Source organism: Tyto alba, unplaced genomic scaffold (assembly GCF_018691265.1).
Source record: "Tyto alba isolate M040663 unplaced genomic scaffold, T.alba_DEE_v4.0 Super-Scaffold_20000042, whole genome shotgun sequence".
Lineage (NCBI taxonomy): Eukaryota > Metazoa > Chordata > Aves > Strigiformes > Tytonidae > Tyto > Tyto alba.
In genome coordinates this window covers 10,134,198-10,157,360 of record NW_024881293.1, presented here as the reverse complement: position 1 = coordinate 10,157,360, position 23,163 = coordinate 10,134,198, and the positions used below count along the sequence as shown (strand labels likewise).

At 62.7% G+C, this 23,163-nt stretch overlaps 2 protein-coding genes across 3 annotated transcripts; both read right to left on the bottom strand.

The window, feature by feature from the left end:
* Positions 1 to 4: 4 nt before the first annotated feature.
* Positions 5 to 7,264, bottom strand: GRIN3B (glutamate ionotropic receptor NMDA type subunit 3B). 2 transcript variants are annotated; one of them, XM_042794594.1, is made up of 10 exons: positions 6,833 to 7,264; positions 4,845 to 5,443; positions 3,344 to 4,394; positions 2,840 to 2,985; positions 2,537 to 2,652; positions 2,154 to 2,305; positions 1,894 to 2,058; positions 1,540 to 1,607; positions 1,072 to 1,404; positions 5 to 655 (listed from the first exon to the last, which is right to left on the bottom strand). In XM_042794594.1, exons 1-10 carry the CDS (start codon positions 7,262 to 7,264, stop codon positions 625 to 627), a joined length of 3,093 nt encoding a protein of 1,030 aa, XP_042650528.1. In that variant the 3' UTR covers positions 5 to 624. The 2 variants fall into 2 exon arrangements, with proteins under 2 accessions (XP_042650528.1, XP_042650529.1); XM_042794595.1 differs by lacking the exon at positions 5 to 655 and having other exon boundaries at positions 741 to 1,404.
* Positions 7,265 to 8,946: 1,682 nt separating this feature from the next.
* Positions 8,947 to 20,487, bottom strand: WDR18 (WD repeat domain 18). The gene is made up of 10 exons (XM_042795047.1): positions 20,260 to 20,487; positions 18,748 to 18,858; positions 16,908 to 17,041; positions 16,213 to 16,354; positions 15,429 to 15,572; positions 15,142 to 15,206; positions 14,904 to 15,028; positions 11,546 to 11,712; positions 10,336 to 10,404; positions 8,947 to 10,041 (listed from the first exon to the last, which is right to left on the bottom strand). The coding sequence occupies exons 1-10, from the start codon at positions 20,467 to 20,469 to the stop codon at positions 9,910 to 9,912; spliced, it is 1,299 nt and encodes a 432-aa protein (XP_042650981.1). The 5' UTR covers positions 20,470 to 20,487; the 3' UTR covers positions 8,947 to 9,909.
* Between the last annotated feature and the right edge of the window lie 2,676 nt (positions 20,488 to 23,163).

The following is a 23,163-nucleotide window of genomic DNA, read 5'->3' as shown; positions in this document are numbered from 1 at the left end:
GGGAAACAAACCAAATGCTTTGTTGAATGAAGAGTAGAGTTCATTCTATTTAATTAATGTACAAAATGTGTTTGTATATAATAATAAATATTATATCTAACAGCTGCGGCGGTGTCCTGCGAGCGCTTGTGCTGGGTTCCTGCTGGAGGTTGAGGGGTGAGGAGCCTGTGGTGTGGGTGCAGCACGGGGAACCCTCGGTACTTCGGGTGCCCCCGCCCCTGTCCTGGGGTGCCAGCACCCGCCCTGTTACGGCTCGGGGGGGGGGGGGTGGCAGGGCAGGGGGGACCGAGCATGAGTCCCCAGCCCCTTGGTGCCAGCGGCCAGGCTGCGGGCAGGGAAGGCGTTCTGCTCTGCTCTCGCCGCGGCCTCCCCCCCGCGTCACCCCCAGGGGGACTCTGCGTCCCTGGAGCCCTGGGTGGGGGGTGCGGGGCCTGCGGGCTTTCCCGGCGGGCTGAGAAGGGGCCGGGGCCCTCCCTCTCCCACCTCTGCCCGAGGAAGACTCTGGTTCTGGTTCGAGGTGGCTCTGGAGCTCAGCCTGCCTTTGCTCCCCTTGAGCGGGCTCTCCCCGAGGGGAGGTTTGAGTCTCGGCCCCTGGGACGAGGGCTACTCACCTTCCTCCTCCTCCTAATTGCCGCTGGCCCTGGCTGCCGTGTGCCTGCGGAGGAGGGAGGGGAAGGGTTACCCTCGCCCCCAGCCTTGCTGCATTTAGGGTGCAGCTGGAAGCGAGAAAGCAGACTTTATTTTAATCCATCAGCTTTATTTACACGGTTTAAAAGCAGCGTCACTGAGGGGGCTGTAGGGGCCCCCCCACCTTCCTCAAAACCAAACCCCCTCCTCTGCGGCTGCAGTTTAAACCCCTGGTGCCAGTGGTAGGGAGGTGAGGAAGAGCGGGGTGCCCCAAGACCTCCTGCCCCCCCCAAAGGCCTTTTTCCTCTTGTCCCTCCTCTCTGCTCCCTCTCTGCCCAAGGGAGCAGTGGGATTCACCCCAGAGCCGCCCACCCTGGGGTGTTTTTGGGGCTGCCTGCCCCCTCCCCGTGCTGAGCGCTGCCCCGGCCCCCCACCCCGTGTCACCTCTCGTTCCGGGGCTCCTCCGGGGCCAGGGTGGGTGCCGTTGCCCGGCCGCTCTTCACTGTGCCCAGCACGGCCACCAGCTCACTCTTCCTCGCCAGGGCCAGGCGCAGCTGGTCCCGCATCTCCTGGATCTTCTCCTCCAGCTCCCGGAGCTCACTCTCGCCGGCCGCCCTGTCGGGGGGCCGCAGCACCCGCCCGTTGCTGGGGTGCCGCAGGGACCCCTCGCCCTCGGGGGGCCCTTTCTCCAGGTGGAAGCGCACCCGTCGTGCCTCCTTCCGCAGGGCGCTCCAGGGCTGCCCCGCCGCGGGAACCGGCCTTGGCTGGAGGTCACAGCTTTTTGGGGAGGGGGAGAGGGGGTGAGCTGGTGGCTGGGAGGTCCCTCTGAGGCCCCCCGGGATGGTGGATGCCCGGGAGGAGGAGGAGGAGGAGGAAGGGGAGAGCCGGGCAGGCACCCAGCCCCGGCCGTACCTCTGCTCCAGGCTCAGCTGATGGCTTTTCTGCTCCTCCATGCCCATATTCAGAGCCCGGTGGATTTTCTGTGGGGAGCAAGGGAAGAGCGAGATGGGGGGGGGGGGGGTGTGATGGTTGTGAGGTTAACTGGGGGTGTGACAGTCCTAGGAGTAACGGGGGGGTGTGGGTGTGACAGTCCTGGGGTTAACTGGGGGTGATGGTCCGAAGGCAGAGGAGGGCAGAGGTTGTGCAAGGGACGAGGGAGCAGCGGCACAAGGGGCTGTGGGGGTGTCTTTCAGGCACTGGAGGCTTTGGGGGGTGGTGGTGGGGTGTCTTTTGGGCGCTGGGCAAGCCCCCTCCCACCAGCCCCACCTGGCTTGTGTGCAGCCAGTAGTTGAATTTCTTCTTGCGCTTGATGCGGGGCAGGACGAGGCGGTAGAAGACGTGCTCCCCCAGCGAGGTGAGCAGGGAGCCGCTGAGCCCGATGCAGAGCAGCACGAAGAGCCCTGAGAAGTGGTAGATGCCCATCTGCAGGGTCTGCGGGGAGAGGGGGGGGGGTGTCGGATGGGCTGGAGGGGGTGTCAGACACCCCCACCCCCCCCCCCCCGAAGGAAAGGCCCGGCCACCCGCACCTCCGTGACCGCGAAGACGCGCTTGCCGCAGGGCACCATCTTGTACCACTTGTCATGCAGGAGGTCGATGAACCCGGCCGACTTGTACCGGCTGATGAACTCGGAGATGTTGGAGGTCAGTGGCGAGTTCTGGGGGAGGCCGATGCCGTAACCTGGGGGGGGGTGGGGGGTGGGAGGAGGAGAGAGCGGCAGTGCTGGCGCCGGGGGTGGGGCACAGCCCCCAGCACCCACCTTGGTGTGAGCACCCTCCCCACCCTGCATGGCCGTGGCAGGGCATGGTCCCGTCCCAGCTGCAGCCAGAGCACACGTGTGTGGACACACACACACCACACACACACACACAGAGACACCCCCCCCGCCCCCCAACCCCCCCCCCCCCAAACCTTCAATGGCGAAGGGTTTGCCCACGGTGAGCAGTTTGCAGTCGGAGTCGATGGAGACCTCATAATCCAACAGCGACTTGTCCATGATGAAGGCGTTGAGCTTGGGGGGCTCCGTCCTGCACCAGCGCAGGGGGACCCTCAGGGAGGGGGCTGCACCCCCCCTTCCCCAGGGTCCCTCCAACCTGACACCCCTCCCTGGGGCTGCAGGGAGCAGGGGGGGTGCACAGGCTGCAGGGAAGGGGCAATGTCTGCCCCGAGAGAGGTAAAAGAAGGGGACCTCCCCCCCCCCCCCCCCCCCCTCACTTGAGCATGGTGACCCCGGCGGGGGTGGTGGGAACGTTGTAGCGCCGCATGTACTCGTGCATCTCAGGGAAGCTCTTCTGGATGTACTCCTCCGCGCTGCTCTCCCACACCGTGCCGAAGCGGAAGCCCTGCGAGGGGTGATGCAGCTGGAAGGAGGCACCAGAGCATCAGTACCTCCAGCCCCGGCAGGACCAGCCCCCCATTCCCCGGGGACACGGCCCCAGGCCCTGAGCACACGCAGCTGGGGGGGGTCTGGGCATCCCGTGGAGATGCAGCAGCTCTTGTGGGGCACTTGGCAAAGAGCCCCCCCCGCCGAGGGCCACCTCAGCCTGAACCCAGCCCACTCCTCCCCTGCCCTGGACCTGAGACCAAGATTAAACACCAGGGTTGGAGGGGGGACACACAAAACTTCCTGGGGGCCTGGGAAGAGCCCCGCAGCCTCGGGACGGGCTGTGCTGCAGGACTGGGGCTGGGGAGACCTTTCACACTCGGCCACTCTCCTACCTTTGGGTCGTGGATGCCCGAAAGCTCCTCAAAGGTCTTGTCCCCCACCATGACGGCCGCGAGGTTGGCCGTGTAGCTGGAGAGCACCAGGAGGCAGAAGATGGCCCAGAGGTTCATGAGGAAGCGGCCAGTGCAGCACTTGGGCGTCTTGCTGGACACGGTGCGCCCAAAGAGGATGGCGTAGCAGAGGTTGAGGGCTGAGGAGTAGGAGAAGATCTTCATGCGGTTGCGGCCGTGGGGGGTCATGCCGTAGGGGCTCTTCCACTCGTACAGGGTGAGGAAGAGCGCCGTCGTGTGCAGGGCCACGAAGACGCCCACCCACATGGTCCAGTGCAAGGGCCACATGAAGGCCCCAATAGGCGACGCCGTGTCCTTAGTCCTCACCAGGATGACCAGGCTGGTGGAGAAGAAGGGGCTGGTGAAGTCGATGACTTTGCTACGCGCCGAGTTGATGCTGAAGGAGGTGACGGCCATGTGGGCCGTGCCGCTGAGCAAGTCCCCCACCAGCCCTGTCCAGCGCCCGTTCTTCCAGGCCCCGTATTTCCCATCGCCCACGATGTAGAGCTCAAAGTCGAAGGGCACGTCCTCAGCCAGCTTCTCCAGCAGGTCAATGCAGTACCCGTAGCAGCACTTCTTGTACGCCTGTGGCACCGAGCCGTTGTCGGTGCTGAGCTCCTCAAAGAGGGCGTCCAGCACGGCCGAGTCGTTGGTGCCGGGGTCCAGGCAGAGCTGCCCGGCCGGGCAGCTCCCGTCCTCGTCCGCCTCCCTGGTGAAGACGAAGGGGTGCTCCACCAGCGTCACCACCCGCAGCCTCACACGGGCCCCCCCGGCCCCCTCGCCGGGGCTCTTGCGCCGGCGCTGGCTCTGCCACGCGCCCTCCTCCAGCTCCAGCTTGCCGTGCCACCAGGTGCCCACCGTCACCCAGGCAGGGTCCCCCCGCGGGTCCCGCTGCAGGCTCCAGACGCGGAACTGCTGCTCCGGGCGCACCAGCGTCGCGTTCTCCACACGCACGGGCCCTGTCCGGCCGTGGAAGGACGTATTGGCCAGGAACCTGGAGCGGGGACGGGGCGGGGGGGGTGTCACAGCTCCAGCGTCACCGTCTCCGGGGTCGCAGCCACAAGGGACAGAGGGAGGGGGCTTGGGGCCGGGAGGAGGATGTGCCCGACTCAGGCACAGACGGGCAGGGAGGAGCAGCAGGATCTGGCCCTGCTGCCCTGGAGCTCGCTGTGCTGGCAGGGCCGAGTGTTATTAATATTTATAGAGCAACCGTGCTCGGGCAGCATTAGGGAGATCTGACGTGACACGTCACCCCCCCGCGCAGGGACCGAGGGGGAGCTGAGCCCCACGGCGGCGGCTGCACGCAGCAGGGACCGCAGCGGGCTCTGCGCCCTGGGTTCCCCCAGCTCTGCCCTCACCCCATCCTGGGGCTGAAGCACAGCCCCCACCGAGCATCTGATGGAGCCTGGGGTGGGGGAAAGGGGCACCCAAGCCCTGCCCGTACCGGGAGAGGAAGAGCCCCGAGGACTCGCCGCCCGGCCGGCGCCGGTCGTTGCAGTTCACCGTCGTCTGCAGGAGAGCCAGGTCGGGGCGGACGCGGGCGGCGCTGGCGATGGCCCGGGACACCAGCTCCACCGCGTCCTGGATGAAGAGCTCCAGCGGCGGTCGGTTGACCTCCCCGTAGGCCAGCAGCCCCAGGGGAAGCCCCTCGGTCTGCAGCTCGCTGGCGCTGAGCGGGGAGCCCAGCATCCAGTGAAACTCCTGCAGCAGCAGCCCCAACTCCTCGGCTGCCCGGAAGATGAGCCGAGCGCGCCGCAGGTCGCAGCCGAGCACCAGCACAGGGCTGGAGAGGGCCCTGAAGCGCTCCCCGTGCTGCCGGAGGTGGCGGTTGGCCCCAGACTCATCCACGTAGCCAAGATCCAGGACAGTGCGAAGGAAGAGCTGGGAGCGGTGGGCCCAGAGGCCGAGGAAGCCAGAAACATCCCAGGGGTGGCAGAGCACCAGGCTGGTCTCCTGCCAGTCATTGGCTTGCAGGACGCTCACCAGCACGTCCACCAGTGTCTCCAGTGAGCTCTGCCGGTCCATGTGGAAGTGGAAAGGGCTCTGCCGACACAGAGGGGCTGTGGCTGTCCCCCTGCCCAGCTCCTGCCCATGGGAAGAGCCCGGAGGCAGCACCAGACACGGTCCCTCCCGCCCTAGAGCCACCCCACACCTCCTGCCCACTCCCTGCCCCATCCCAGCCTGGGTAGATGGTTCCCCCCGCCCTCCCCAGCACTGGCCATGCACCCACTGTGAGCCAGAGGGATGCCCAGTGACCAGAGGGAGGAGACCTCCATGGCACCCCTGGCTGGGTGGGCATGAGGGTTCATCAGCAGCTGAGTCGCGGGCTGTGCACCCCCCTGCCCCCATGCCCAAGGGTCTCACCCTCCCGGCCAGGCAGACGAGCAGGCGTGGAGGGTGGCACAACCTGCAGGCGTTTGCCCCCTGCCCGGGCATCCAGGAGAGGGGTCACCTCCCCCCAGGCACAGCCTGGGGTCAGCGCACACATGGAGGGACCCAAATGCGACGCAACCCTGTGTGGAGGTGGTCTGTCCCTGGAAGGAACTGGCCAAGGGAAGGGAGAGGGACAAATCCAGCCCCAGGGACAAGGGGCTGGGGCAGGTCTCAGCCTGGCAGGGTTTGGGTGTGCCCAGACATCGTTCCCAGGACAGTGGGGCTGAACTGGGTGGCACTGGGCTACTGCAGGGATCCAGCACCAGGGCATGTCCCTGGAGCACTTCGGGGGCCAGACCAGGGTCAGGACTGGGGCTGGGGGGGCGTGGGGCTGCCAGAGGAGCCAGGGAAGTTGCCTTGGAGTAGGAGCTGGGATGGGGCTGGGATAGAGCTGGGCAAGGGCCAGGAGCGAGATGAGATGGGGGCTGGGATGGAGCCAGGATAGAGCTGGGATTGAGGCTGGGATAGAGCCAGGATGGGGTTGGAATGGGGGCCAGGAGGGGGTTGGTATAGAGCTGCGATGGGGGCCAGGCTAGAGCCAGGATGGGGCCCAGGGATGAGGCTGGGATAGACCCAGGATGGGGGATCAGAATAGAGCCGGGATGGAGGCGGGAATGGGGGAGAGATGGGGCCGAGGTGGGAGCTGGAATGGAGCCAGGACAGAGCCAGGATAGAGTCGAGATGCAGCAGGGATGAGGGGCTGAGATAGAGCTGGGATCAGAATCGGAGCCAGGACTGAGCCGGGAGGAGGACCCGCGGGATAGAGCCGGGCTGAGGACCGGGATAGGAGTCGGGGTGGATCCCGGGAGGGGGACGTCCGGGATAGAGCCGGGATTGGAGCTGGGATTAGGACCGGGATTGGAGCAGGGATGGAGAGGGGACGGAGCCGGCACGGCAAGCGGGGACGGGAGCGGGGACCGGAGCGGGGACGGGAGAGGGGACGGAGCGCCCGAGCGAACCGGCCGGGGCGGGAGCGGCTGCCCCCGGTGCGGGTCCTACCTGCGCCCGGAACGGCAGCGGCCCGCGGGCGTCGAGGAGGCTGAGGAAGGGGAGCTGGAGGGCGGCGGCGAGGAAGTCGAGCTGGAGCAGCTCCCGGCGGGAGCGGGGCAGCGCCAGGACGGCGGCCACCCCGCGCCCCGCCAGCGCCCCGCAGAGCCACCGCGCCAGCGAGCCGGGGTCCCGCGCCGCCGGGGCCCCCGCCACCACCTCCAGGCTGAGGTTGTGGGGCAGCGCCGCCCCCCCGGGGGTCCCCCCGGAGCTGCCCCCCACCAGCGCGGCGCGGAGCCGGGCGCGGCCGGGGGCGGCGGGCGGCAGCAGCGCCCCGAGGCGAACGGCGGGGCCGGGGCGGGCCGGGCCGCGGCAGGGCTGCGGGTGCCCCCCCGCCGCCCCCAGCGCCGCCGCCAGCAGCCAGAGCGCCCGCAGCCCCGCCATGCGCCCCGCCGCCCCCGGCCCCGCCGCTCTGAGCCCCGCCGGGGCGGGCCGGGGGTGGGGGCGGCTCCGGACGGGCGGGGCGGCGGGGACCCCGCCCGGCTCCGCAGCCCCGGAGTGCGGGCAGGGGCGGGGGGGGGACCCGCCGGGCTCCCCCCGGGCTCACCCCGCCCCGGCCCCGCAGCCGAGCGGGAGGGTCCGCGGCGGCCCCCGCAGCCCCCGGTGCGCCGTGGGACGCGGCCCACGCAGCGCCCGGCGCGCCCGCAGCGCCCCCCCGGCCCACGCACGCCGGCCGGGCACTCGCCCACGCGCGGCGCCGGTCCCGCACCCGCCCGGTGCTGCCCTGGGGGGGGGCTGAGACCGTGGGGTCCCCCGGGAGGGAGCAGGAGGTGCCCCGGCAGAGGAACCCCCGCGGTTCCCAGGGGGGGCCCGGCCGCGTTTGGACCACCAGGATCTTCCTCCTCCTCCTCCTTTTCTTCCTCCTCCTCCTCTTCCACCGGCCGGCTTCCCGCCGCCACCCGGGCTGGGAAAAGCTTCCCGGGGAGGTTGCTGAGCCGGGCTCAGAGCTATAAACTGCCCCCCCCCGACCCCCCCGGTAAAGGCCACAACCGGATCCCCCCATCCCTCCGCAGCCCCAAAACCGGGGGTCCTGGGGCTGCAGGGCCCGTCCCGCTGCGTGGGGAAGGGGCAGCGTAGCAGCCTTCCTCCACAGGGTCACCCTTCTCATCTACACCAGGGAAACCGAGGCACGGCCCAGGGGCTGCTCACTACCAGGAGCACAAACATCAGCTGCCAGGGGGATGGAGAGCCTATGCTAAATTAATAAGAAAAATAAAGTGAGTAATGGAGCCAAATACCAGCTGGCAAAAAATATTGATCACCAGACAAATTTAATGAGTCAGAGCTAATGAATTCCCCTTGCGGAGATGGGCCCGGAGGGGGGGAGGCCATCAGAGCAAACTCTGCCAGGGCCAGGGGAGCGCTGGTGGGCCTGTGTTGGGGGGTGCTGGTCCCCTCCCAGAGCAGGATCCCGGCTGCGGGGCCCCGGGCAGCCCCTTCCCCCAGGGGCCCCCACAGCCCCACGCAGGAGCTCTTGCTCTGAAACAGCCCCCCCAAACCCCAGCCTCTCCCTGGGTGCTCCCCCCAAGCACAGTGCCCTGACCCAAACCCCACTGGGGGAACTGGGAGAGAGTGTGGGATGACTGGGGGGGAAGGGCTCGGGTCTGGGTTTGGCAGGAGCAGGCTGCCCCCTCCCCGGGGGGGGGGGGGGCTCCCTGGGGCTGGAACACACTCCCACTGCAACCCCCCAGCTCGGGCTGACGCTCCCCGCTGCGGCCAGTTAATGCTGATGGGAAGCGTCGGAGCAAAAAACAAGGGAGACGGCGCTTATTAAGCTAAAAGCATTATCTAAGGGTGCTGGCAGGAACGTGCTCGGCGCCGAGGCTCGCGGGACCCAGCTGCGCTTTAAATCAACTGCGCTTACTTCTGGTGTATTAACCAGGGCGGTGGGGTGGGTGCGCACGGGGAGGGGGGCACAGTCCCCAAGATTCAGGGGATGCCCCTCCAGCCCCATGGGGAGAGGAAGCAGCACGATGTCTCTCGGGCAAGGAAGGGCTGCCAGGTACGGGGCCGTGGGTGAGAGAGCTGGGGCCACCGGCAGGGGTTAAAGAAAAAGCTCAGGCATCTTTCACTATAAAAAACAAATCTTTTATGTAAAAAATAAACCTAAACAAAACCCACAACCCCCGCTGCCATGCTTGTGACAATACAAAAGGCCGATTCCCCAGAACACCGTGAAAACAAAGTAGCTGGATCCAAATATATATAAATTGTCAGCTTACAAGATTGGAAATAGCACCTTGCTGGCCCCCCCGGCCCTCCCCGAAGGAGTCAGCCCTGCACCCTGAAACCACCCCCCGCACTCTGAGCCCAGGGACACCCCCCACAACCCCCCGCTTGCCGAGGATGGATGGGCAGTGCAGGAGTCCCATCTCCAGGCGTGGTAGCCTGGGGACCCCCTGCCTGTCCCCAGGCGGCACCTGCGCTGCCCCCCCGGGCACCCCCAGGGGCAGGAGCTGCTCAGCCCCCGCTGTCCCGAGAGCAGAACAAGCCCACGGCGGGATCCCGGCTCCGAGGGGTCCGGCGATACCGAGCAGTGTTTCCCAGGGCAGGATGGGCGGAAGGGGTCTCCAAAATCCAATCTCAAAGCGGTATTAAGAGAAAAACACTTTTCTGTCTGCACTGCAGGGTCAAGTAACGAAAAGAAACCAAAAAAGGGCCAGGGAAAGAGGTGGGGAAGGAGCAGGAGCTGTGTCCTGAACCCCTCCCTCGGAGCCGGCGACGCTCCTCCCGCAGCCAGCCGCTCCGAGTCTGCCCCCGCCGGCACCGAGCAGCGAATCGGGGTGAAAACGGTCCCTGTGTTGTCCCGCACGCAGCAGCCCCGCAGCCCCCGCGCTCATCTCAGTCCCGTGTTGTGGAACGGACGCCAGACCGAGCGGGCAAATGCTCTGGCGTGCGCCGCGTGGCAGGGGCTGGCGAGGACGCGAGCCAGGCGTGCTTGCACGCGCTCGCACGTCGGCGTGTGCAGGTGCCCGAGGGTGGGCTGGGCAGGGAGAGGCAGAGGGGTGTGAGGGCAGGGGGGTGCCTCTTCATTTGGTTGGTTTGGTGATGATGCGAGCGGAGAAGTCAAAGAGGTTCTTGTTGATTTTCCGGAGGGTGCTCACCTCCTCTTCCAGCTCGCTCACCTGGATCGTCAGATGCTCCTGGTCTCCCACCAGGTTCTGCGGCAGAAAAACGCAACAGAAAAGCATCAGGCACCCGGGTCTCGCCTCTGACAAGGGGAAGCTGGTGCTCACCCCAACAGCAGCAAACCCCAAACCCTTTCGTCCTCTCCCTCCTCCATCTCCTACTCGAACTGCAGTCCCTCCTGCCTGCACCATCAGCAAATTCCAGGGCTTGCTCCTCCCACCCCCAACTTGCACGGGGCCCTAAGAACCGGTTCAGCCAAAGAGAGGACCCCCCCAAGGGGTCTGTACCAGAAGGACGCGATTGCCCCACCTCAGAGCAGCTCTCACCTTTTCCCTTGTTGAGTACATCTGCGAGTACATCTTCTCAGCCTTCTCCAGGTAACTCTCCCCAGACTCCTGCAGTGATGAGACGGGAGCGATTGATACAGGAGACCCAGGCCTCTCCCGGCACAGGGATCGCCACCAGAGTAGGCAAGGAAACCCCCCCCCCCCCCAGCCCCGTGGGATGAAGCAGAAACTGAGGAGAGACTCCAGCGGGGTACGGCCAACTCTGCGGCACCAGCAGAGCCTGGCTGGAGCTGCAGCCCCATCCTGAAACGGAAGGCCTGTGCGCAGGGGTCCCGAGACAGCCCCCTCGAGAGTGCCTTGTGCAGGGCCCCACGGGCAGAGCGCCGGGCCACAGGCTGCTCCCCCCGGCACCACGCTGCGAGCGGAGGAGCCCGGCGCTCTGCGGGACGGACGCTCCCGAAGCGGCACCTGAGCCGGCCCCGCGCCGCCGGCGTGCTGGCCCCTGCGCCGAGCAGCGGGCAACCGGCCCCTCCCGGAGCGGTGCCACCCCCCGACACGGAGCTCACCCCTCTGTCACTGTCACTCGCCCAGGGACAGAAGCGCTGGGACCGGCAGAGAGGCCGGGGGCTGGACCAGCACGGCACGCAGCGGGCCTGGGATCACCGGTGGTGGAGGGCACCCCCCCCCGCCTGGGGACTGAGGGACAGCAAAGCCAGCCCAGGCCACGGCACGACACAGGCTTTCACCACGCTGGAGAGGGGTGTTGGGGGGAGGGAACAGCCTCTGGCAGCAAGAAGTAAAGATACTGTGTGTGGGGGGCTCCTGACGGGCAGGACTTTGGGCAGAGCAGAGCTGCAGCAGCCCCCAGCCCCGCCCCACCACAACTGACACCAGGGAGATTCCAAAGGGACGCCCTGTGCCCCAGCCAGGACCCTGCTCCACTCAGAGACCTCAGTGCAGGGGTTCCTCTTCCCGAGCTGGGAGCAGGGGAAGAGCCTGTCTGCTCCCCCCTGCCTGATCCCCCCTGCCTCCTTGGCTCCCCCCACAACAGTTAACTGGGCAATTCCACTGCTTTAAAAAACAGAACTTGGGGAAGTTTAGCAGCATGGGGGAAGGCCAGAAGAGCAGTGGATCAGCACGGACTGGATGCCACTGCTGCTCTGGCTGGAGGAGTTTATCACCCTCCAGCACAGACCCCCCAGCCAACCCCTGTCCCCACCTTCCCCAGCAGCCTGCTCGTCCCCAGTACCTGCTGGTGGAGCCCGAGGCGCAGTGTCACTCCCTCGTTCCCCTGCTCGTCGTTGCTCTCGGTGCCGTGGAGGTGTTTGCTGAATTTGGGGAGAGGCACGCTGGGTTTCCCATCCGGGTTGAACATGTTGGCTGGGGCCAGCACTATGAAGGCGTTTGTAACCGGACCTGGGACGGCACAAGAGGAGGGGATGGGTCAGACTTGCCCCCTCCCTGGGTTTGCCTCTTGCCTGGCAGCCCCGGATCAAGGCGCGCACCCCACGGCACAGGCAGCTGCCAGGACTCCTGCCTCCTCCCCCAGAAGCCGGGAGCAGGCAGAGCCCCTCTCCCCGTCCCTGGCAGCAGGGGCACGGCTCCACACCCCAGGGAGGAGGATCTATCACACAGTCTTGTTTGGCAGGGCTAATGAGTGCTTTAATTACTGCATTTACCCACAGTGGCTGTTGCTTTCTGTCAGCAGCCCCCTCCGCCCTCTGTTCCGAACTCGTGCTCGCTGGCAAACTCCCACCACTGTCCCCCCACACCCCAAATCTCCACCCGTCAGACACAGACTCCCCGAAGCCCCCCGCACTGCCTGCAGCACACCTCCAGCAGCCAGTGGGCTTGTGCGCGAGCAGAGTGGCTCAGTTACCACCAATAAATCCCCGACCATCCATCTTCCCCCCCCCCCTCCGAACTCGACAGCACGAAGGGAAAGGTTAAAAGGATCCAGATGCACCTGAGCAGAGGCAGGCTGCTGCAGCGCCCGCCCGGCGTCCCCGCTGCCCCGGGGGGGCCCCGGGAGGCTTGAAGCTGCCTGAGGCTTCCAGTCTCTGCAGAGGAGATGGACAAAAGCACCTCTGATGCAGACCGGAGCTCCCTCGCCATCATTTCCCCCTCCAGCTAGACCAGAGCCTGCTCAAAGCCTGACCTGCCCGGGATCCAAGGCTGGATCCCACTGGCCAGCCGAAGGCTCTGCCAAATACTTGGTCCAGAAGCTGCTCTGCCAGCACTTTGCTGTAACAAACCATTTGTTTTCCTCTTGGTCCCTCCCTAAAGACAAGATTTCTTATGAAAGTATCCATTAGTGAGATCACCGCTGCTGGTTCACTGTCAATTCGAGGAGCAACTTGAAAGGAAGGGACAAGAAAATGGGGGAGGAGAAAATCTCATGAACTAGTCCAAAGATCACTAAATCCGGTCACCATCCAGGCACAGACCCCCCGGCTGCTCTTGGGGCCCAGTGCAGATGCAAGTCCTGTCCAAGCCCACCTCGTCACGACGGCTCGGGCACCAGGCAGTGGGTGACACCCCACCAGTGTGGGCAGAGGGACTGGACTCCACGGGAGGAGGGTAAATAATCTGGCTTCCAACACTGGCAGCTGCCAGCAGGACGGATGGGCTGGAGCATCCCTGGGGGGGCCTTGCAGGAACGAGCCCTTGGGGATGGTCTGTGCCGCACAGGGTTTGCAGAGAAAAGGATGGAGCTCCCGTGACAGGATGGGAACCGAGGCCTGGAGGGATTCTGGGGCAGTGCTGGCTCACAGCCTCATCCCAGTGGTCTCCTGCTTCCCCTCGGAGCAGTGCCAGCCACGCTGGGTGACCAGCAGCAGCCCTGCCTTGCCCAGCACAGTCACAGCAGCCCATCCGCCTGCCCGTGCTCTCCTGCCACCTGCCCTCATCAAGGACAAGCAAACCTTGCTGGAAAAGTCCCTTGCCTGCAAGGCCACGCTCCTTTCAAGCCCCAAGCCACGCTCCAACCCCTCTGATCTATTTGCAGCACCATCATGTGGGGAGGGCAGTGGTTCCTGCCTGGCCCCCAGCTCTCCCGAGCACACCAGGCCAGAGGCTGCCGTCATGTCAGCCGCAGACGAAAGCCTGTGTCATCTCTGCCTGGGGAAGGGAAAGGTTCAGGGAACATGCTGGTGGGGGCGAGTGGGGTGGCAGCAGGGAACAGACCTTGCTGGGAGGCTCACGACTGCTCGGAGAGGCAGCAAGAAAGGCCAAGGGGAGATGGGGACCTGCTGGGAACCAGCGCTCCAGGGAGCTCGCTGCCCCACTAAGACGGGGCAGCAGGGCTGCTGACAAGAGGCAGCGCTGGGACAGAAGATGCAAGGAGGCTGCGGGGAGCCTGCGCTCTCTGCGGGGACCCTCCACCTCCAGTCCGGCTCTCTGGGGGTGAGCCCCCCTGGATGGCAGCTCTGGATCCACAATACAGCTCCTACCCCACTCCTGGGCTGGGATTAAGCACACAGCAGCAGCAGGGTGGCACTGGGGAAGCCAGATCCCTGCCCGCAGGAAGAAGCGAGCCAGGGGAAGCTGCAGAAAGCCCCCACACCTCACAGCCCTGGCACCCAGCGGCACGGTCAGCCTGGTCCTGCCCCTCAGGGGAACAGCTTGTGTCCATCTGCACTCCCCTGCAGCCTCAAGGAGGGTTTTAATGCCTGGCTCGCAGTGAGAGCTTGCCCCCTCCTCCTCTGATGACATACAGCTCAGATTTTTGTCTGTTTTCACCCTTCTAATGCTAGTGGAGCAAGGCTGGATGGCAGCTGCAGTAGGTCCCCATCAGAAATGGTCCTCAGTAGCAAAAGGAAAGAAGGAAAGCGTCTGCAGGCAGCCTGGCTTTCAGCGACTGCTCTGAGGCAGCACTTTGCCCATCTCCGTCCAGAGGCAGCATCGCAGAGGAACGGGGTCTGACTTTCCCCACTGTCGCCTTCTGGGAGGGTTTAGGCAGTGCCCGGAGAGCAGCACTGCCAGCCCCGCCAGCGAGAGCAGCGTGAAGAGACCAGAGACCCCCACAGCCAGGTAAGAAGTCCACTGTTAGCAACAGCTCAAGTGAAACAGGAGGGCTACATCTTTCACTGCTCTGAAGCACCCAATTGCTGATCTGAGCCCGTAAAGGTTTGTTTGCATGGTTTATCGGGGCCATTACACTGAAATCCCAGACGACTGCTTATATCGGATTCACTTCAGACCTAATGAGCTCATGGGTGGTTGTTGCAGGGGTCACAGAGACAGTCTCTTCTCCAGACACATCCTCCCCCTCTCACAGCCTCCCCAGGCGTTGGGGTGCGTGTGGGGCAACCGCTCCCTTTGGAAAACAAGGAGGAAGATCCTGGATGACCTCAGTGACAGGGTGAAATCTATGACTCACTCCCCGACAGTGCACAGGGCGGTTGTTAACAGACATGGACAAGGTCAAAACATCACTCCAGACAGCTGAGGCGTCCCTCTAATGCCTGTACCCTTCCTGGAGGTGTGAAGCAAGCAGGAGAGAAACGCCTGAAGTGCTCAGGGCGGCATCAGAGCAGCAGAAGTGAGACAGCAGCCGCCTTTGGCAGTCAAGGAGGAAAGGATCCCAGAGATAAGGGCATGCCTACCTTTGTGATTCATCGTCTTCAGGCACTGCTTGCTCTGGATGTCCCACAGCCGGACTGTTTCATCGTGTGAGCCGGAAAGCAGCAGGCTGCCATCTGTGGAGACTGACAGACACGTCACCTGGTTCCTGGAATGGGGAAGAGGAGGTTTAAACCCAGGATGACCCGAGGACTGCCAGAACCTGGTGAGGTGGGCAGACGGGGGCAATGAAGTGTTTGGCAGGCATGTCTGGTCCCTCACCTGTGCCCTTTGAAGACCTTCCCGTTCTCCCGCTCAGTCTGGAAGGTCCGGTCTCTCTGGACCGGCTGCAGAAATGAAGGAAGGAAGGAAGACAGCGGTTTAAACTCAGGAAGACTGAAGCCAGCAGGTTCATCACTGTGTCCGGAGGGGGCAGAGGAGAACCAGGGGAACCCAGGCCCTGCGATGCCCTGGCAGGTCACACCAGTCACGCAGGCGGGGAGGTGACAGTGGCACGGGGTGCCACATCAAGAGCAGCACCAAGCAGATCTGCAGCCCCACGCACTCACCCAGGCACAGAGGTCAACCTGGAAGATGGATCCGTCCATGCCACCACAGAACATGTGATACTCGGAGAGGTCAAGAGTCACAGCCATGATCCCCACATCGAAGAGTACGGAAAGCAGGAGCTCCCCAGATGAGATTTCCCAGAGCTGGAGTGACGAGGGTACAGGAAAATTAGGGGCTTAAACGTTAACTGCAGGATCGGAAGAACACGCTGCTGCTTCTCAGCACCTGCCCAGCAGCGCGCTGGCAGCTGGCACCGGCAGCTCTGACCAGCATCCCCCTCCTTGCTGCGGCTGGGGAAACCGAGCCCAAGGCATAACCACGGCAGGACCCAGGATCAGCCTCTTGGTGACCATGAGATGTTCCCCAGGCAGCTCCAAAACAGCCCTTAACCCCCTCCGGTGCCTGTCCTGCCCCCCAGGGCAGTCGTCCCTGCAGGGCAGGAGCAGCAGGCTTCAGGCTCCAGCTCTGCTCCCTGCTCTTTGAAACTAAAGGACATCAGTGAGGGGGATCAGAGGAGCTGAGCCCAACATTCCCCAGGAGAAGGCCGACTGCAAAGCACGCAGAGGCCCAGCCCGAGGGCAGGTGCACAGAAACTGCTGGTGTTTGGAGAGACAAAGCCCATTAGGTCTGGCAGCTCTGAGTCATCACAGAGACAGCCAAGAAATTCAGCTACTGCAGCCCTCACTGACAGCTCTGCTGCAGCTCAGCAGCAGCTTTGCTTTAACCCTGTGGGGCCTGCACCCTTCCAGGACTCTTGTCCGGTGGGATGGAGCCGAGCCTTACCTTCGCTGTCTGGTCAAGGGAGGCTGTGGCAGCTCGTGCCAAAGGCCCTCCAAAACCACAGCACAAGTCCGTGATGGGGAGGCTGTGTCGGGACCAGACGTGGCGAGGGTCAGGGATCTGGGAGGGCTCTGCCTGCAGCACGCTGGAGGGGAGAACAGAGACATGGGTTGGCACGGCAGGTCAGCACGAGCAACGCTGGGGATGCCAGAGCGAAACGGCTGTGAGGAGAGCTGGGCAAGGCTCCGCTTCCTCCGGGACAGCTCTCCTGGCTGCAAGGGCCAGGCAAGGACACAGAGGCCATCAGCAGCCACAGCACTCACGATCCTGAGGTCGAGGCCCACTACTGAGCTCCCCATCCCAGAGGGGACAGACCTCAGCTGCCATTAGCAGGGAAAGGGCACAATCCACTCCGTGTCAAGCAAGGAAAAGAAGTCGGAACCATATGGCACAGCTTGGGAAACTCAGATGAGATGCTGGGAAAAACCTCTCTGGCAGCATGGATGACAGCAGTGCAACGGCCGCTGGAGGAGGGCACAGACACCAGCAGGCTTTATGAACAGCTCAGACACGAGGGCTGTTAGAGCTGGTTCTGCCTCCAGGAAGCCACTGCTGATCTCCTGTTCTGCTGTTCCTCGCCCAGATGCTCCCTGTCCCCCACACGAACGGGGCCAGAGCTCCCCGTGGGCCACCGTTACCTGTAAAGGTTCCACACCAGGGCCAGACAGTCCTTCGCCCCTGAGAGGAAGTGGCTGCTGTCGTCAGTAAAGCAGAGGCATGTGAGGTCCTGGTAGTGTCGGTTCAGGATGGCCAGGAGGTTCCCGTTGGAGACCTATGGTGACGGAGAGGGCAGGGGAATATTAAGAAAGGAGCATTGAGACACCCTGGAATAACACAGCACCCTGCCCTCAACGGCTGTGGGTGAAGCAGCACCTGCAGCTCCATCCCCAGCCGGGCACAAGCGGAGCCGAGAGTCCCTGTGCCGGAGCCGCGCAGAACAGGGCGGCGAGCGGAGCGGAAAGGGAAGGTTGTGTCGACCACATGAACACATTTGTGCCTCACTGATGGCAACGGGCACAACCAAGGTGCAACCGGTACAACCATATACGCTTATGATCGAAGGTAAATACAGGAAAAGACAGTTTGTAGAGGTCCTGACCTCATTAACTCTGGAACCTAGTGATGCCAGTGACATTTCTCCGGTCAAGACACAAGCATGCAGTAAAGATTTCCTGTTTACTGTTAATATTACTTTGACAGCTTCTTCCAACCTCCCACATCTGATGAGGTGGCTGCAGGGGTTATGAATGCTGCAGGAGGTTGTGTGCCACCCCAGGGGTTTTTGCACTTCAGCACGGCTGCATGGTCTTAGGCCAAGGGAGGCTTCAGGGCAGACGAGGAGTTCCCTAAATCCGGAGCTTTTCTTGTTAAAAGGCAACACTGCAGATGGGGAGGGAACTAAGGAGGCAGCAAGGGAGCCCCGTATAAAAGAACAGAATCGACTCCCTCTCTTTGAATTACACCTAAAAATTAAACGAAACTGCAGTTCAGTGGAGAACAAGCAGATTGACAGAGAAGGCACAAGATTAGGGCTCTTGGGCCCATTCCCAGCTCTGTGACGGTTCCCACACAGCCTCTCCAGCGCGGCTGTTCCCTCTGGCAGAAGGACGGTGCTGTCACCCGCTCCAGGCGGACGCTCGGAAGTGTCTGAGAGGCTTGGCTCACCGGGGGCAGACAGAAAGGGCCACCTTCTGCAGGTGAGGCAGAGCAGGGACCAGCTCAGAGCACCACGGGCAAGGAACTCCTGCTTGCTGCAGCCTCAGCCCAGCATTCCTTCTGAGGCCTTTCCTCCCAACATTGCCACAAGCACATTTTAAAACAAAAATCTGATGAATTAAGATAGAGCTGCCCACATAACAATGCTCGGAAACATCTCCCAGGACGGAGAGCCTTCCAGGTTAGACATCTCTACATTTCATCCCAGGGCCCAGAACCAGCCTGTTTTGCTTGGTGAAGTGCTCAGAACACAGTGTAATCTCCGTGTAAACACACCACCAATTAAAAATAGGTGGATGATGACCAGAGCAAAGCAGTCTCTGCAGACACCCAGATCACAAGTCACACACAAATCTTAGGATAAAACATGGAAGAAGTGCTAAAGCAAAACTAGGTCCCATGTTTCTGCTTTGAGGGAGCAACACCTGACCCCTGAGGCACCCATAGCAGCTTGGAAAGAGAAGGAAAGAAAGAACACACCTAAGCCTCACCCAGCACCTCTCACTGCAATTTCTTCCCCTCTCCCTGCTTTGATGAGCTGCGCCACGGAGGCAGGCATGCCATGGAGGCTGCCAGCAGCCAGCCCCACGGGGCAATGTGCAGCCCAGACAGCACCAGGACAGTGGAACATGACCCAGCAAAGCCTTCGCCCCGCTGTGGAGCACAGATAATGTGGATTTCCTGGCTCCTGACAGGACAGCAGCAGTCACTGACAGTCCAGGAATCAAAACATCCCCATGTGCCAGCTGGCAGCCCCCTCACCTCCCACAGGTAGATGCTCTCAGCAACCCCAGCCAAGATGTAGAGCCCGTTGGGAGAAGCTGTCAGACAGGTCACCGGCCCAGGGCATATGATCTTCTGCTGGAGCTGGTCCTGGGGGCAGAAAGAACATGGTGGCCATTCAGTATGGGCTGGAGTATGGGAGGGAGAGAGAAACAAGACCCTGGTTCAGCTAAGATCAGCCCGTGGGGGAAGAGGCAGAGTTCCATGTTTGAGCCGTGTCCTCAACCCACATCAGCACTGCCACGGTTTGGAGATTCGATGCCAAAGAGGAAGATGAGGGAGGAGCACAGTCCATGAGTGCAAATCACATAAAATTGCTCGGCATTTGGCTAGTTTTGTTGCAGTTGCTCTGTGTTTAGCCCCGCAGGGAAAAGGTAAATTCCCTTCCACCCTCCTCCAAGCACAGAGCTCCAGCATCACGCAGCCATCCGAAAGACGAGGGATCTGGGTGCAGTTATGCTCCACAGCTGGGAAACCCCGGAGGTTCAGCACAAAACAGGCTCAGAAGATTACAGCAAAAACTAATATTGATAAAAAATAAAAAAAAAAAAAAGGTGATGAGAGGTCACAGTTTGGGACAGCAAGCAGCAGGTCTGAGCAGCTCCTCGCAGCTTGGCGGAAGTGGAAAAAACAGACCCCAAGCTGTGGCAGCGAAGGGGCTGCGTGTGCTAAAACCCATGGGCTGCTGCTGCTCTCTGCAGCCACTCTGAGGGGCACAACAGGGGACGGGGAGATGACGGCTCTGACTGCTGCTGTCCTGCCCTAGTGTGAGCACACGCCAGATGCAGCGAGCAGGAGGAGGGGGGTACAGCTGTGTAGGGACAGGCGAGGTTTGACCGGCTGCATTTAGGCTTCCATTTTCGGCTGAAAGGCGCAGAGCGTGGGCTGAGGTGATGGGAGGCTTCAGGCGAAGTGGCCCCAGCATCGCCCCGGGGTCTCCCTCAACGGGACGGTCATGTTATTGGGCAGCCCTGGGAGACGCGACGCTCCTTTGCAGCCTCGGGAAGGGGAGTTGTGGGGCAGGGGGGTGCAGCTGGGGAGACACCGGCCTGGAGAGGAGCCCAACAAGCAATTCCTCCTGCAGAAAACACTTTTCCTGGTTGTTCCCGTGTGACAGGCCAGGACCCCCAGGGAGGGAGCTGGGCCTTACGGGACCTCCGAGCCAGGGGGTGTTGGGGGCAAGGCAGGGAGGGGGCTGCAGGCAGGTCCCCCCGGAGATGAGGGGCTCAGGGGCATCGCTGGGGGGGGGGTCTCTGCAGAGAGAGGGGTGTCGGGCATCTGCCAGTGGGGGGGGTGTCTCCATGGAGGGGGGTGCCCGGCCATGGAGAGCGGGGTCTCTAGGGAGGCAGGGGCCCTCACCACAGACACGGGGGGTCTCCAGGGAGGTGGGGGGGGACCCTGGCGCATCGCCCCCGGGCCGGCAGGTGGGGTGCAGGGCCGCCCCCCCCTCCCCGAGCCGAGGCCTCCCGGGCCCGCCCGCCGCGCTGGTACCTTCCTCTGGAGCTCCCAGACGTTGATGTAGCTCTTGCCGAGCTGGGCCCCCAGCAGGTGCTCGCCGCCCAGCAGCGCCAGTCCCCGCGGGCCGCTGTTGCCGCCGCGGTAGCCGGGCAGCGCGGAGCCCGAGTGCAGCTCCCAGACCGAGCAGTTGCAGAGCGGCCCGGCGGCGTCCGAGACCAGCGCCACCTCCATGGGCGCCGCCATCTTCGCGGTCCGCCAGGGCCAGAGAGAGCTAGGCGGCCGCCTAGAGCGCCGCCCGCCCCACGGCGGCCAATCAGGAGCGGCACCGCCCGCGCGCGCCAGGATGCTCCGCGGGGGCCGGGGCGGGGCCGGGGCACGGACACCCCGAACTCGCAGGGGGACCCCGGGGACCCCCATGGACACCCTGCACCCCCCAGGGGGACCCCATGCCACCCCATAGTCCTGTGTGGACGCCCATGGGCAACCCACACCCCGCGGGGACCCCATGGCACCTCATAGTCCTATGGGGACACCCCGCGGGGACCCCCTGGTACCCCATAGTCCTATGGGGACCCCCATGGACACCCCGCACCCCCAGGCGGACCCCATGGCACCTCATAGTCCTATGGGGACCCCCCGGACACCCCGCGGGGACCCCCTGGTACCCCATAGTCCTATGGGGACCCCCATGGACACCCCGCACCCCCAGGGGGACCCCATGGCACCCCATAGTCCTGTGGGGACCCCCATGGACACCCCGCACCCCCAGGGGGACCCCATGGCACCCCATAGTCCTGTGGGGATCCCCATGGACACCCCACACCCCGCAGGGACCCCAGACACCCCATGGGGACCCCATGGGCAGCACCCCACAGCCCTAGGGACACCCCATGGGCACTCCATGGTGACCCCATGGACACCCTCTGGCCCTATGGGCACCCCACGGCCCTATGGACACACCGTGAGGACCCCGTAGGGACCCCATGCACACCCCACAGCCCTAGGGACACCCAGTGGGGACCCCATGGACACCGCATAGTCCTATAGGGACCCCATGTACACCCTGTAGCCCTATGGACACCCAGTTGGGACCCCATGGCACCCCATAGCCCAATGGGCACCCCGTGGGACCTTATAGACCCACGGACACCCCATAGGTCTATAGGGACGCCATGGATACCTCAAAACCCTATGGACGCTCCATCCATGGACACCCCATGGCTCTCCAGGCACCCCATAGCCCCGTGGGCACCCCATGAGCACCCCATAGCCCTATAGGCACTGGAGAGGCACCCTATAGCTCTGTGGGCACCCCCTGGGCACCCCCAGGGACAGAAACACTGGACAACTTTTTTTTTTTTTTTTTTAATATTTCATCAACTTTACAGGGTTACAATTGTCTTAAATATTCTGAAGTTTAAATACAATCTGTATAATAATGTTATTATAAAATGTAAACTTTCAGTGTTTTTATTTTATTTTATCTTTTTTTTTTTTTTTTTAATAATCAAAAGTTTCAATACCTGAATGTTTGCAAAACTGAAATATTTCACCGGGGGCCTGGGTGCGCCCGAGGCCACCGCTCTCAGAGGTAGAATGTGGTTTTTATTCTTTTTCTTTTTTTTGTCTTTTGTGTTTTTTTTCTTTTTCATTTTTTACCTGAGTTAAGATATGCACGCTGGGTAAATGCGTCTGCAGCTATGTCCGTTCCTTTTTTCTTTCCAAACCCCAGAGAAACTGATTTAGGCTTTTTTTTTTTTTTTTTTTTTTTTTTAAATCGATATGCAAAAAGAAAAATAAAGTGGAAGGTAATATGCTCTCAAAAAAAAAAAAAAGAGAGGGAGGGAAGAGGAAAGGGGGAGGAAATAAAAATAATTAAAAAAAAAACCAAACAACCCAAAACAGTGACTGTACAAATGCAAAAACTCACTAAGAAAATCTAATGCCCACCCTGGGCATGAGAAACCCCCCCTGGGATTTCTCCTTGCGGGGAGCAGGGCTGGATTCTAACAGCAGCAGGAGCCGGACAGAGCCCCCCCCGGACCCCCCCGACTGATGGGGTCCACGGAGCCACCAAGGGGCATTTCCAGCTCTGGAGAGGGGGAAAAAAGGCTAAAAAAAAAAAAAAGAAAAGCTGGAAAAACCCCAAATCCCCTGAGATCGCCGCTTCCCCAAGCAAAAAAAAAAAAGGGAGGGGGGTGTCCCACCAGCACAGGACCCCCCCAGGCACCTGGGGAAGGGGGGAAAAACCCTGTGCTCGAGGTCGAAACCTGAGGAATCGAGATACCGAGTTGTGTGTCGGGGGGTGGGTTTCGGTATCGGGTCGCGATTGTGTCTCACGCAGATGTGGGCGAACGTTTTGGAGGGGGCGGGGGGGGGGGCAAAAAAAGTCTAATAAATTGCAAAACAACCACCCCAAACCTGGCTGGCTGGAGAGATATCAATGTTTAAAATAAATCCTTGGGGCTGAGGAATGCTCCAGAGCATCCCACAGCCCCCCCCCCCCCCCGAGCATCCCCATCCTGGATATAAGCTCCCGCACCCTGTTACTAAACTGGATATTTTATACTGGCTCCCCCCTCTAGAACCAACACCCACCCCCCCCCCAAACGTTGCCTGGATCCTGCTCACACCAAACTGCTTATTTTTGGAGGTAAACATGACCAAATTGGCTCTGCACAGTAGTATTATTGGAGGGAGGGGGGAGAATAAAAATAAAGATTTGCCGGTGCAGCTCAGCTCCTGGCCCCACATCACACACACCGCCCCCCCAAACCCCATGGGGATGGTGGGTGGGATGCAGGGGGGAGCATCCTGCCTTGGTCGAGCACATCGGCCCAGCGGTAAAACCTGGATTGCCGCTGCAGTTTAATGCCGGACCCCCTCCCTGGTGTGGGGTGGGGGTTTGGGGTTCATTTTGGGGAGGGTTTGGGGGGG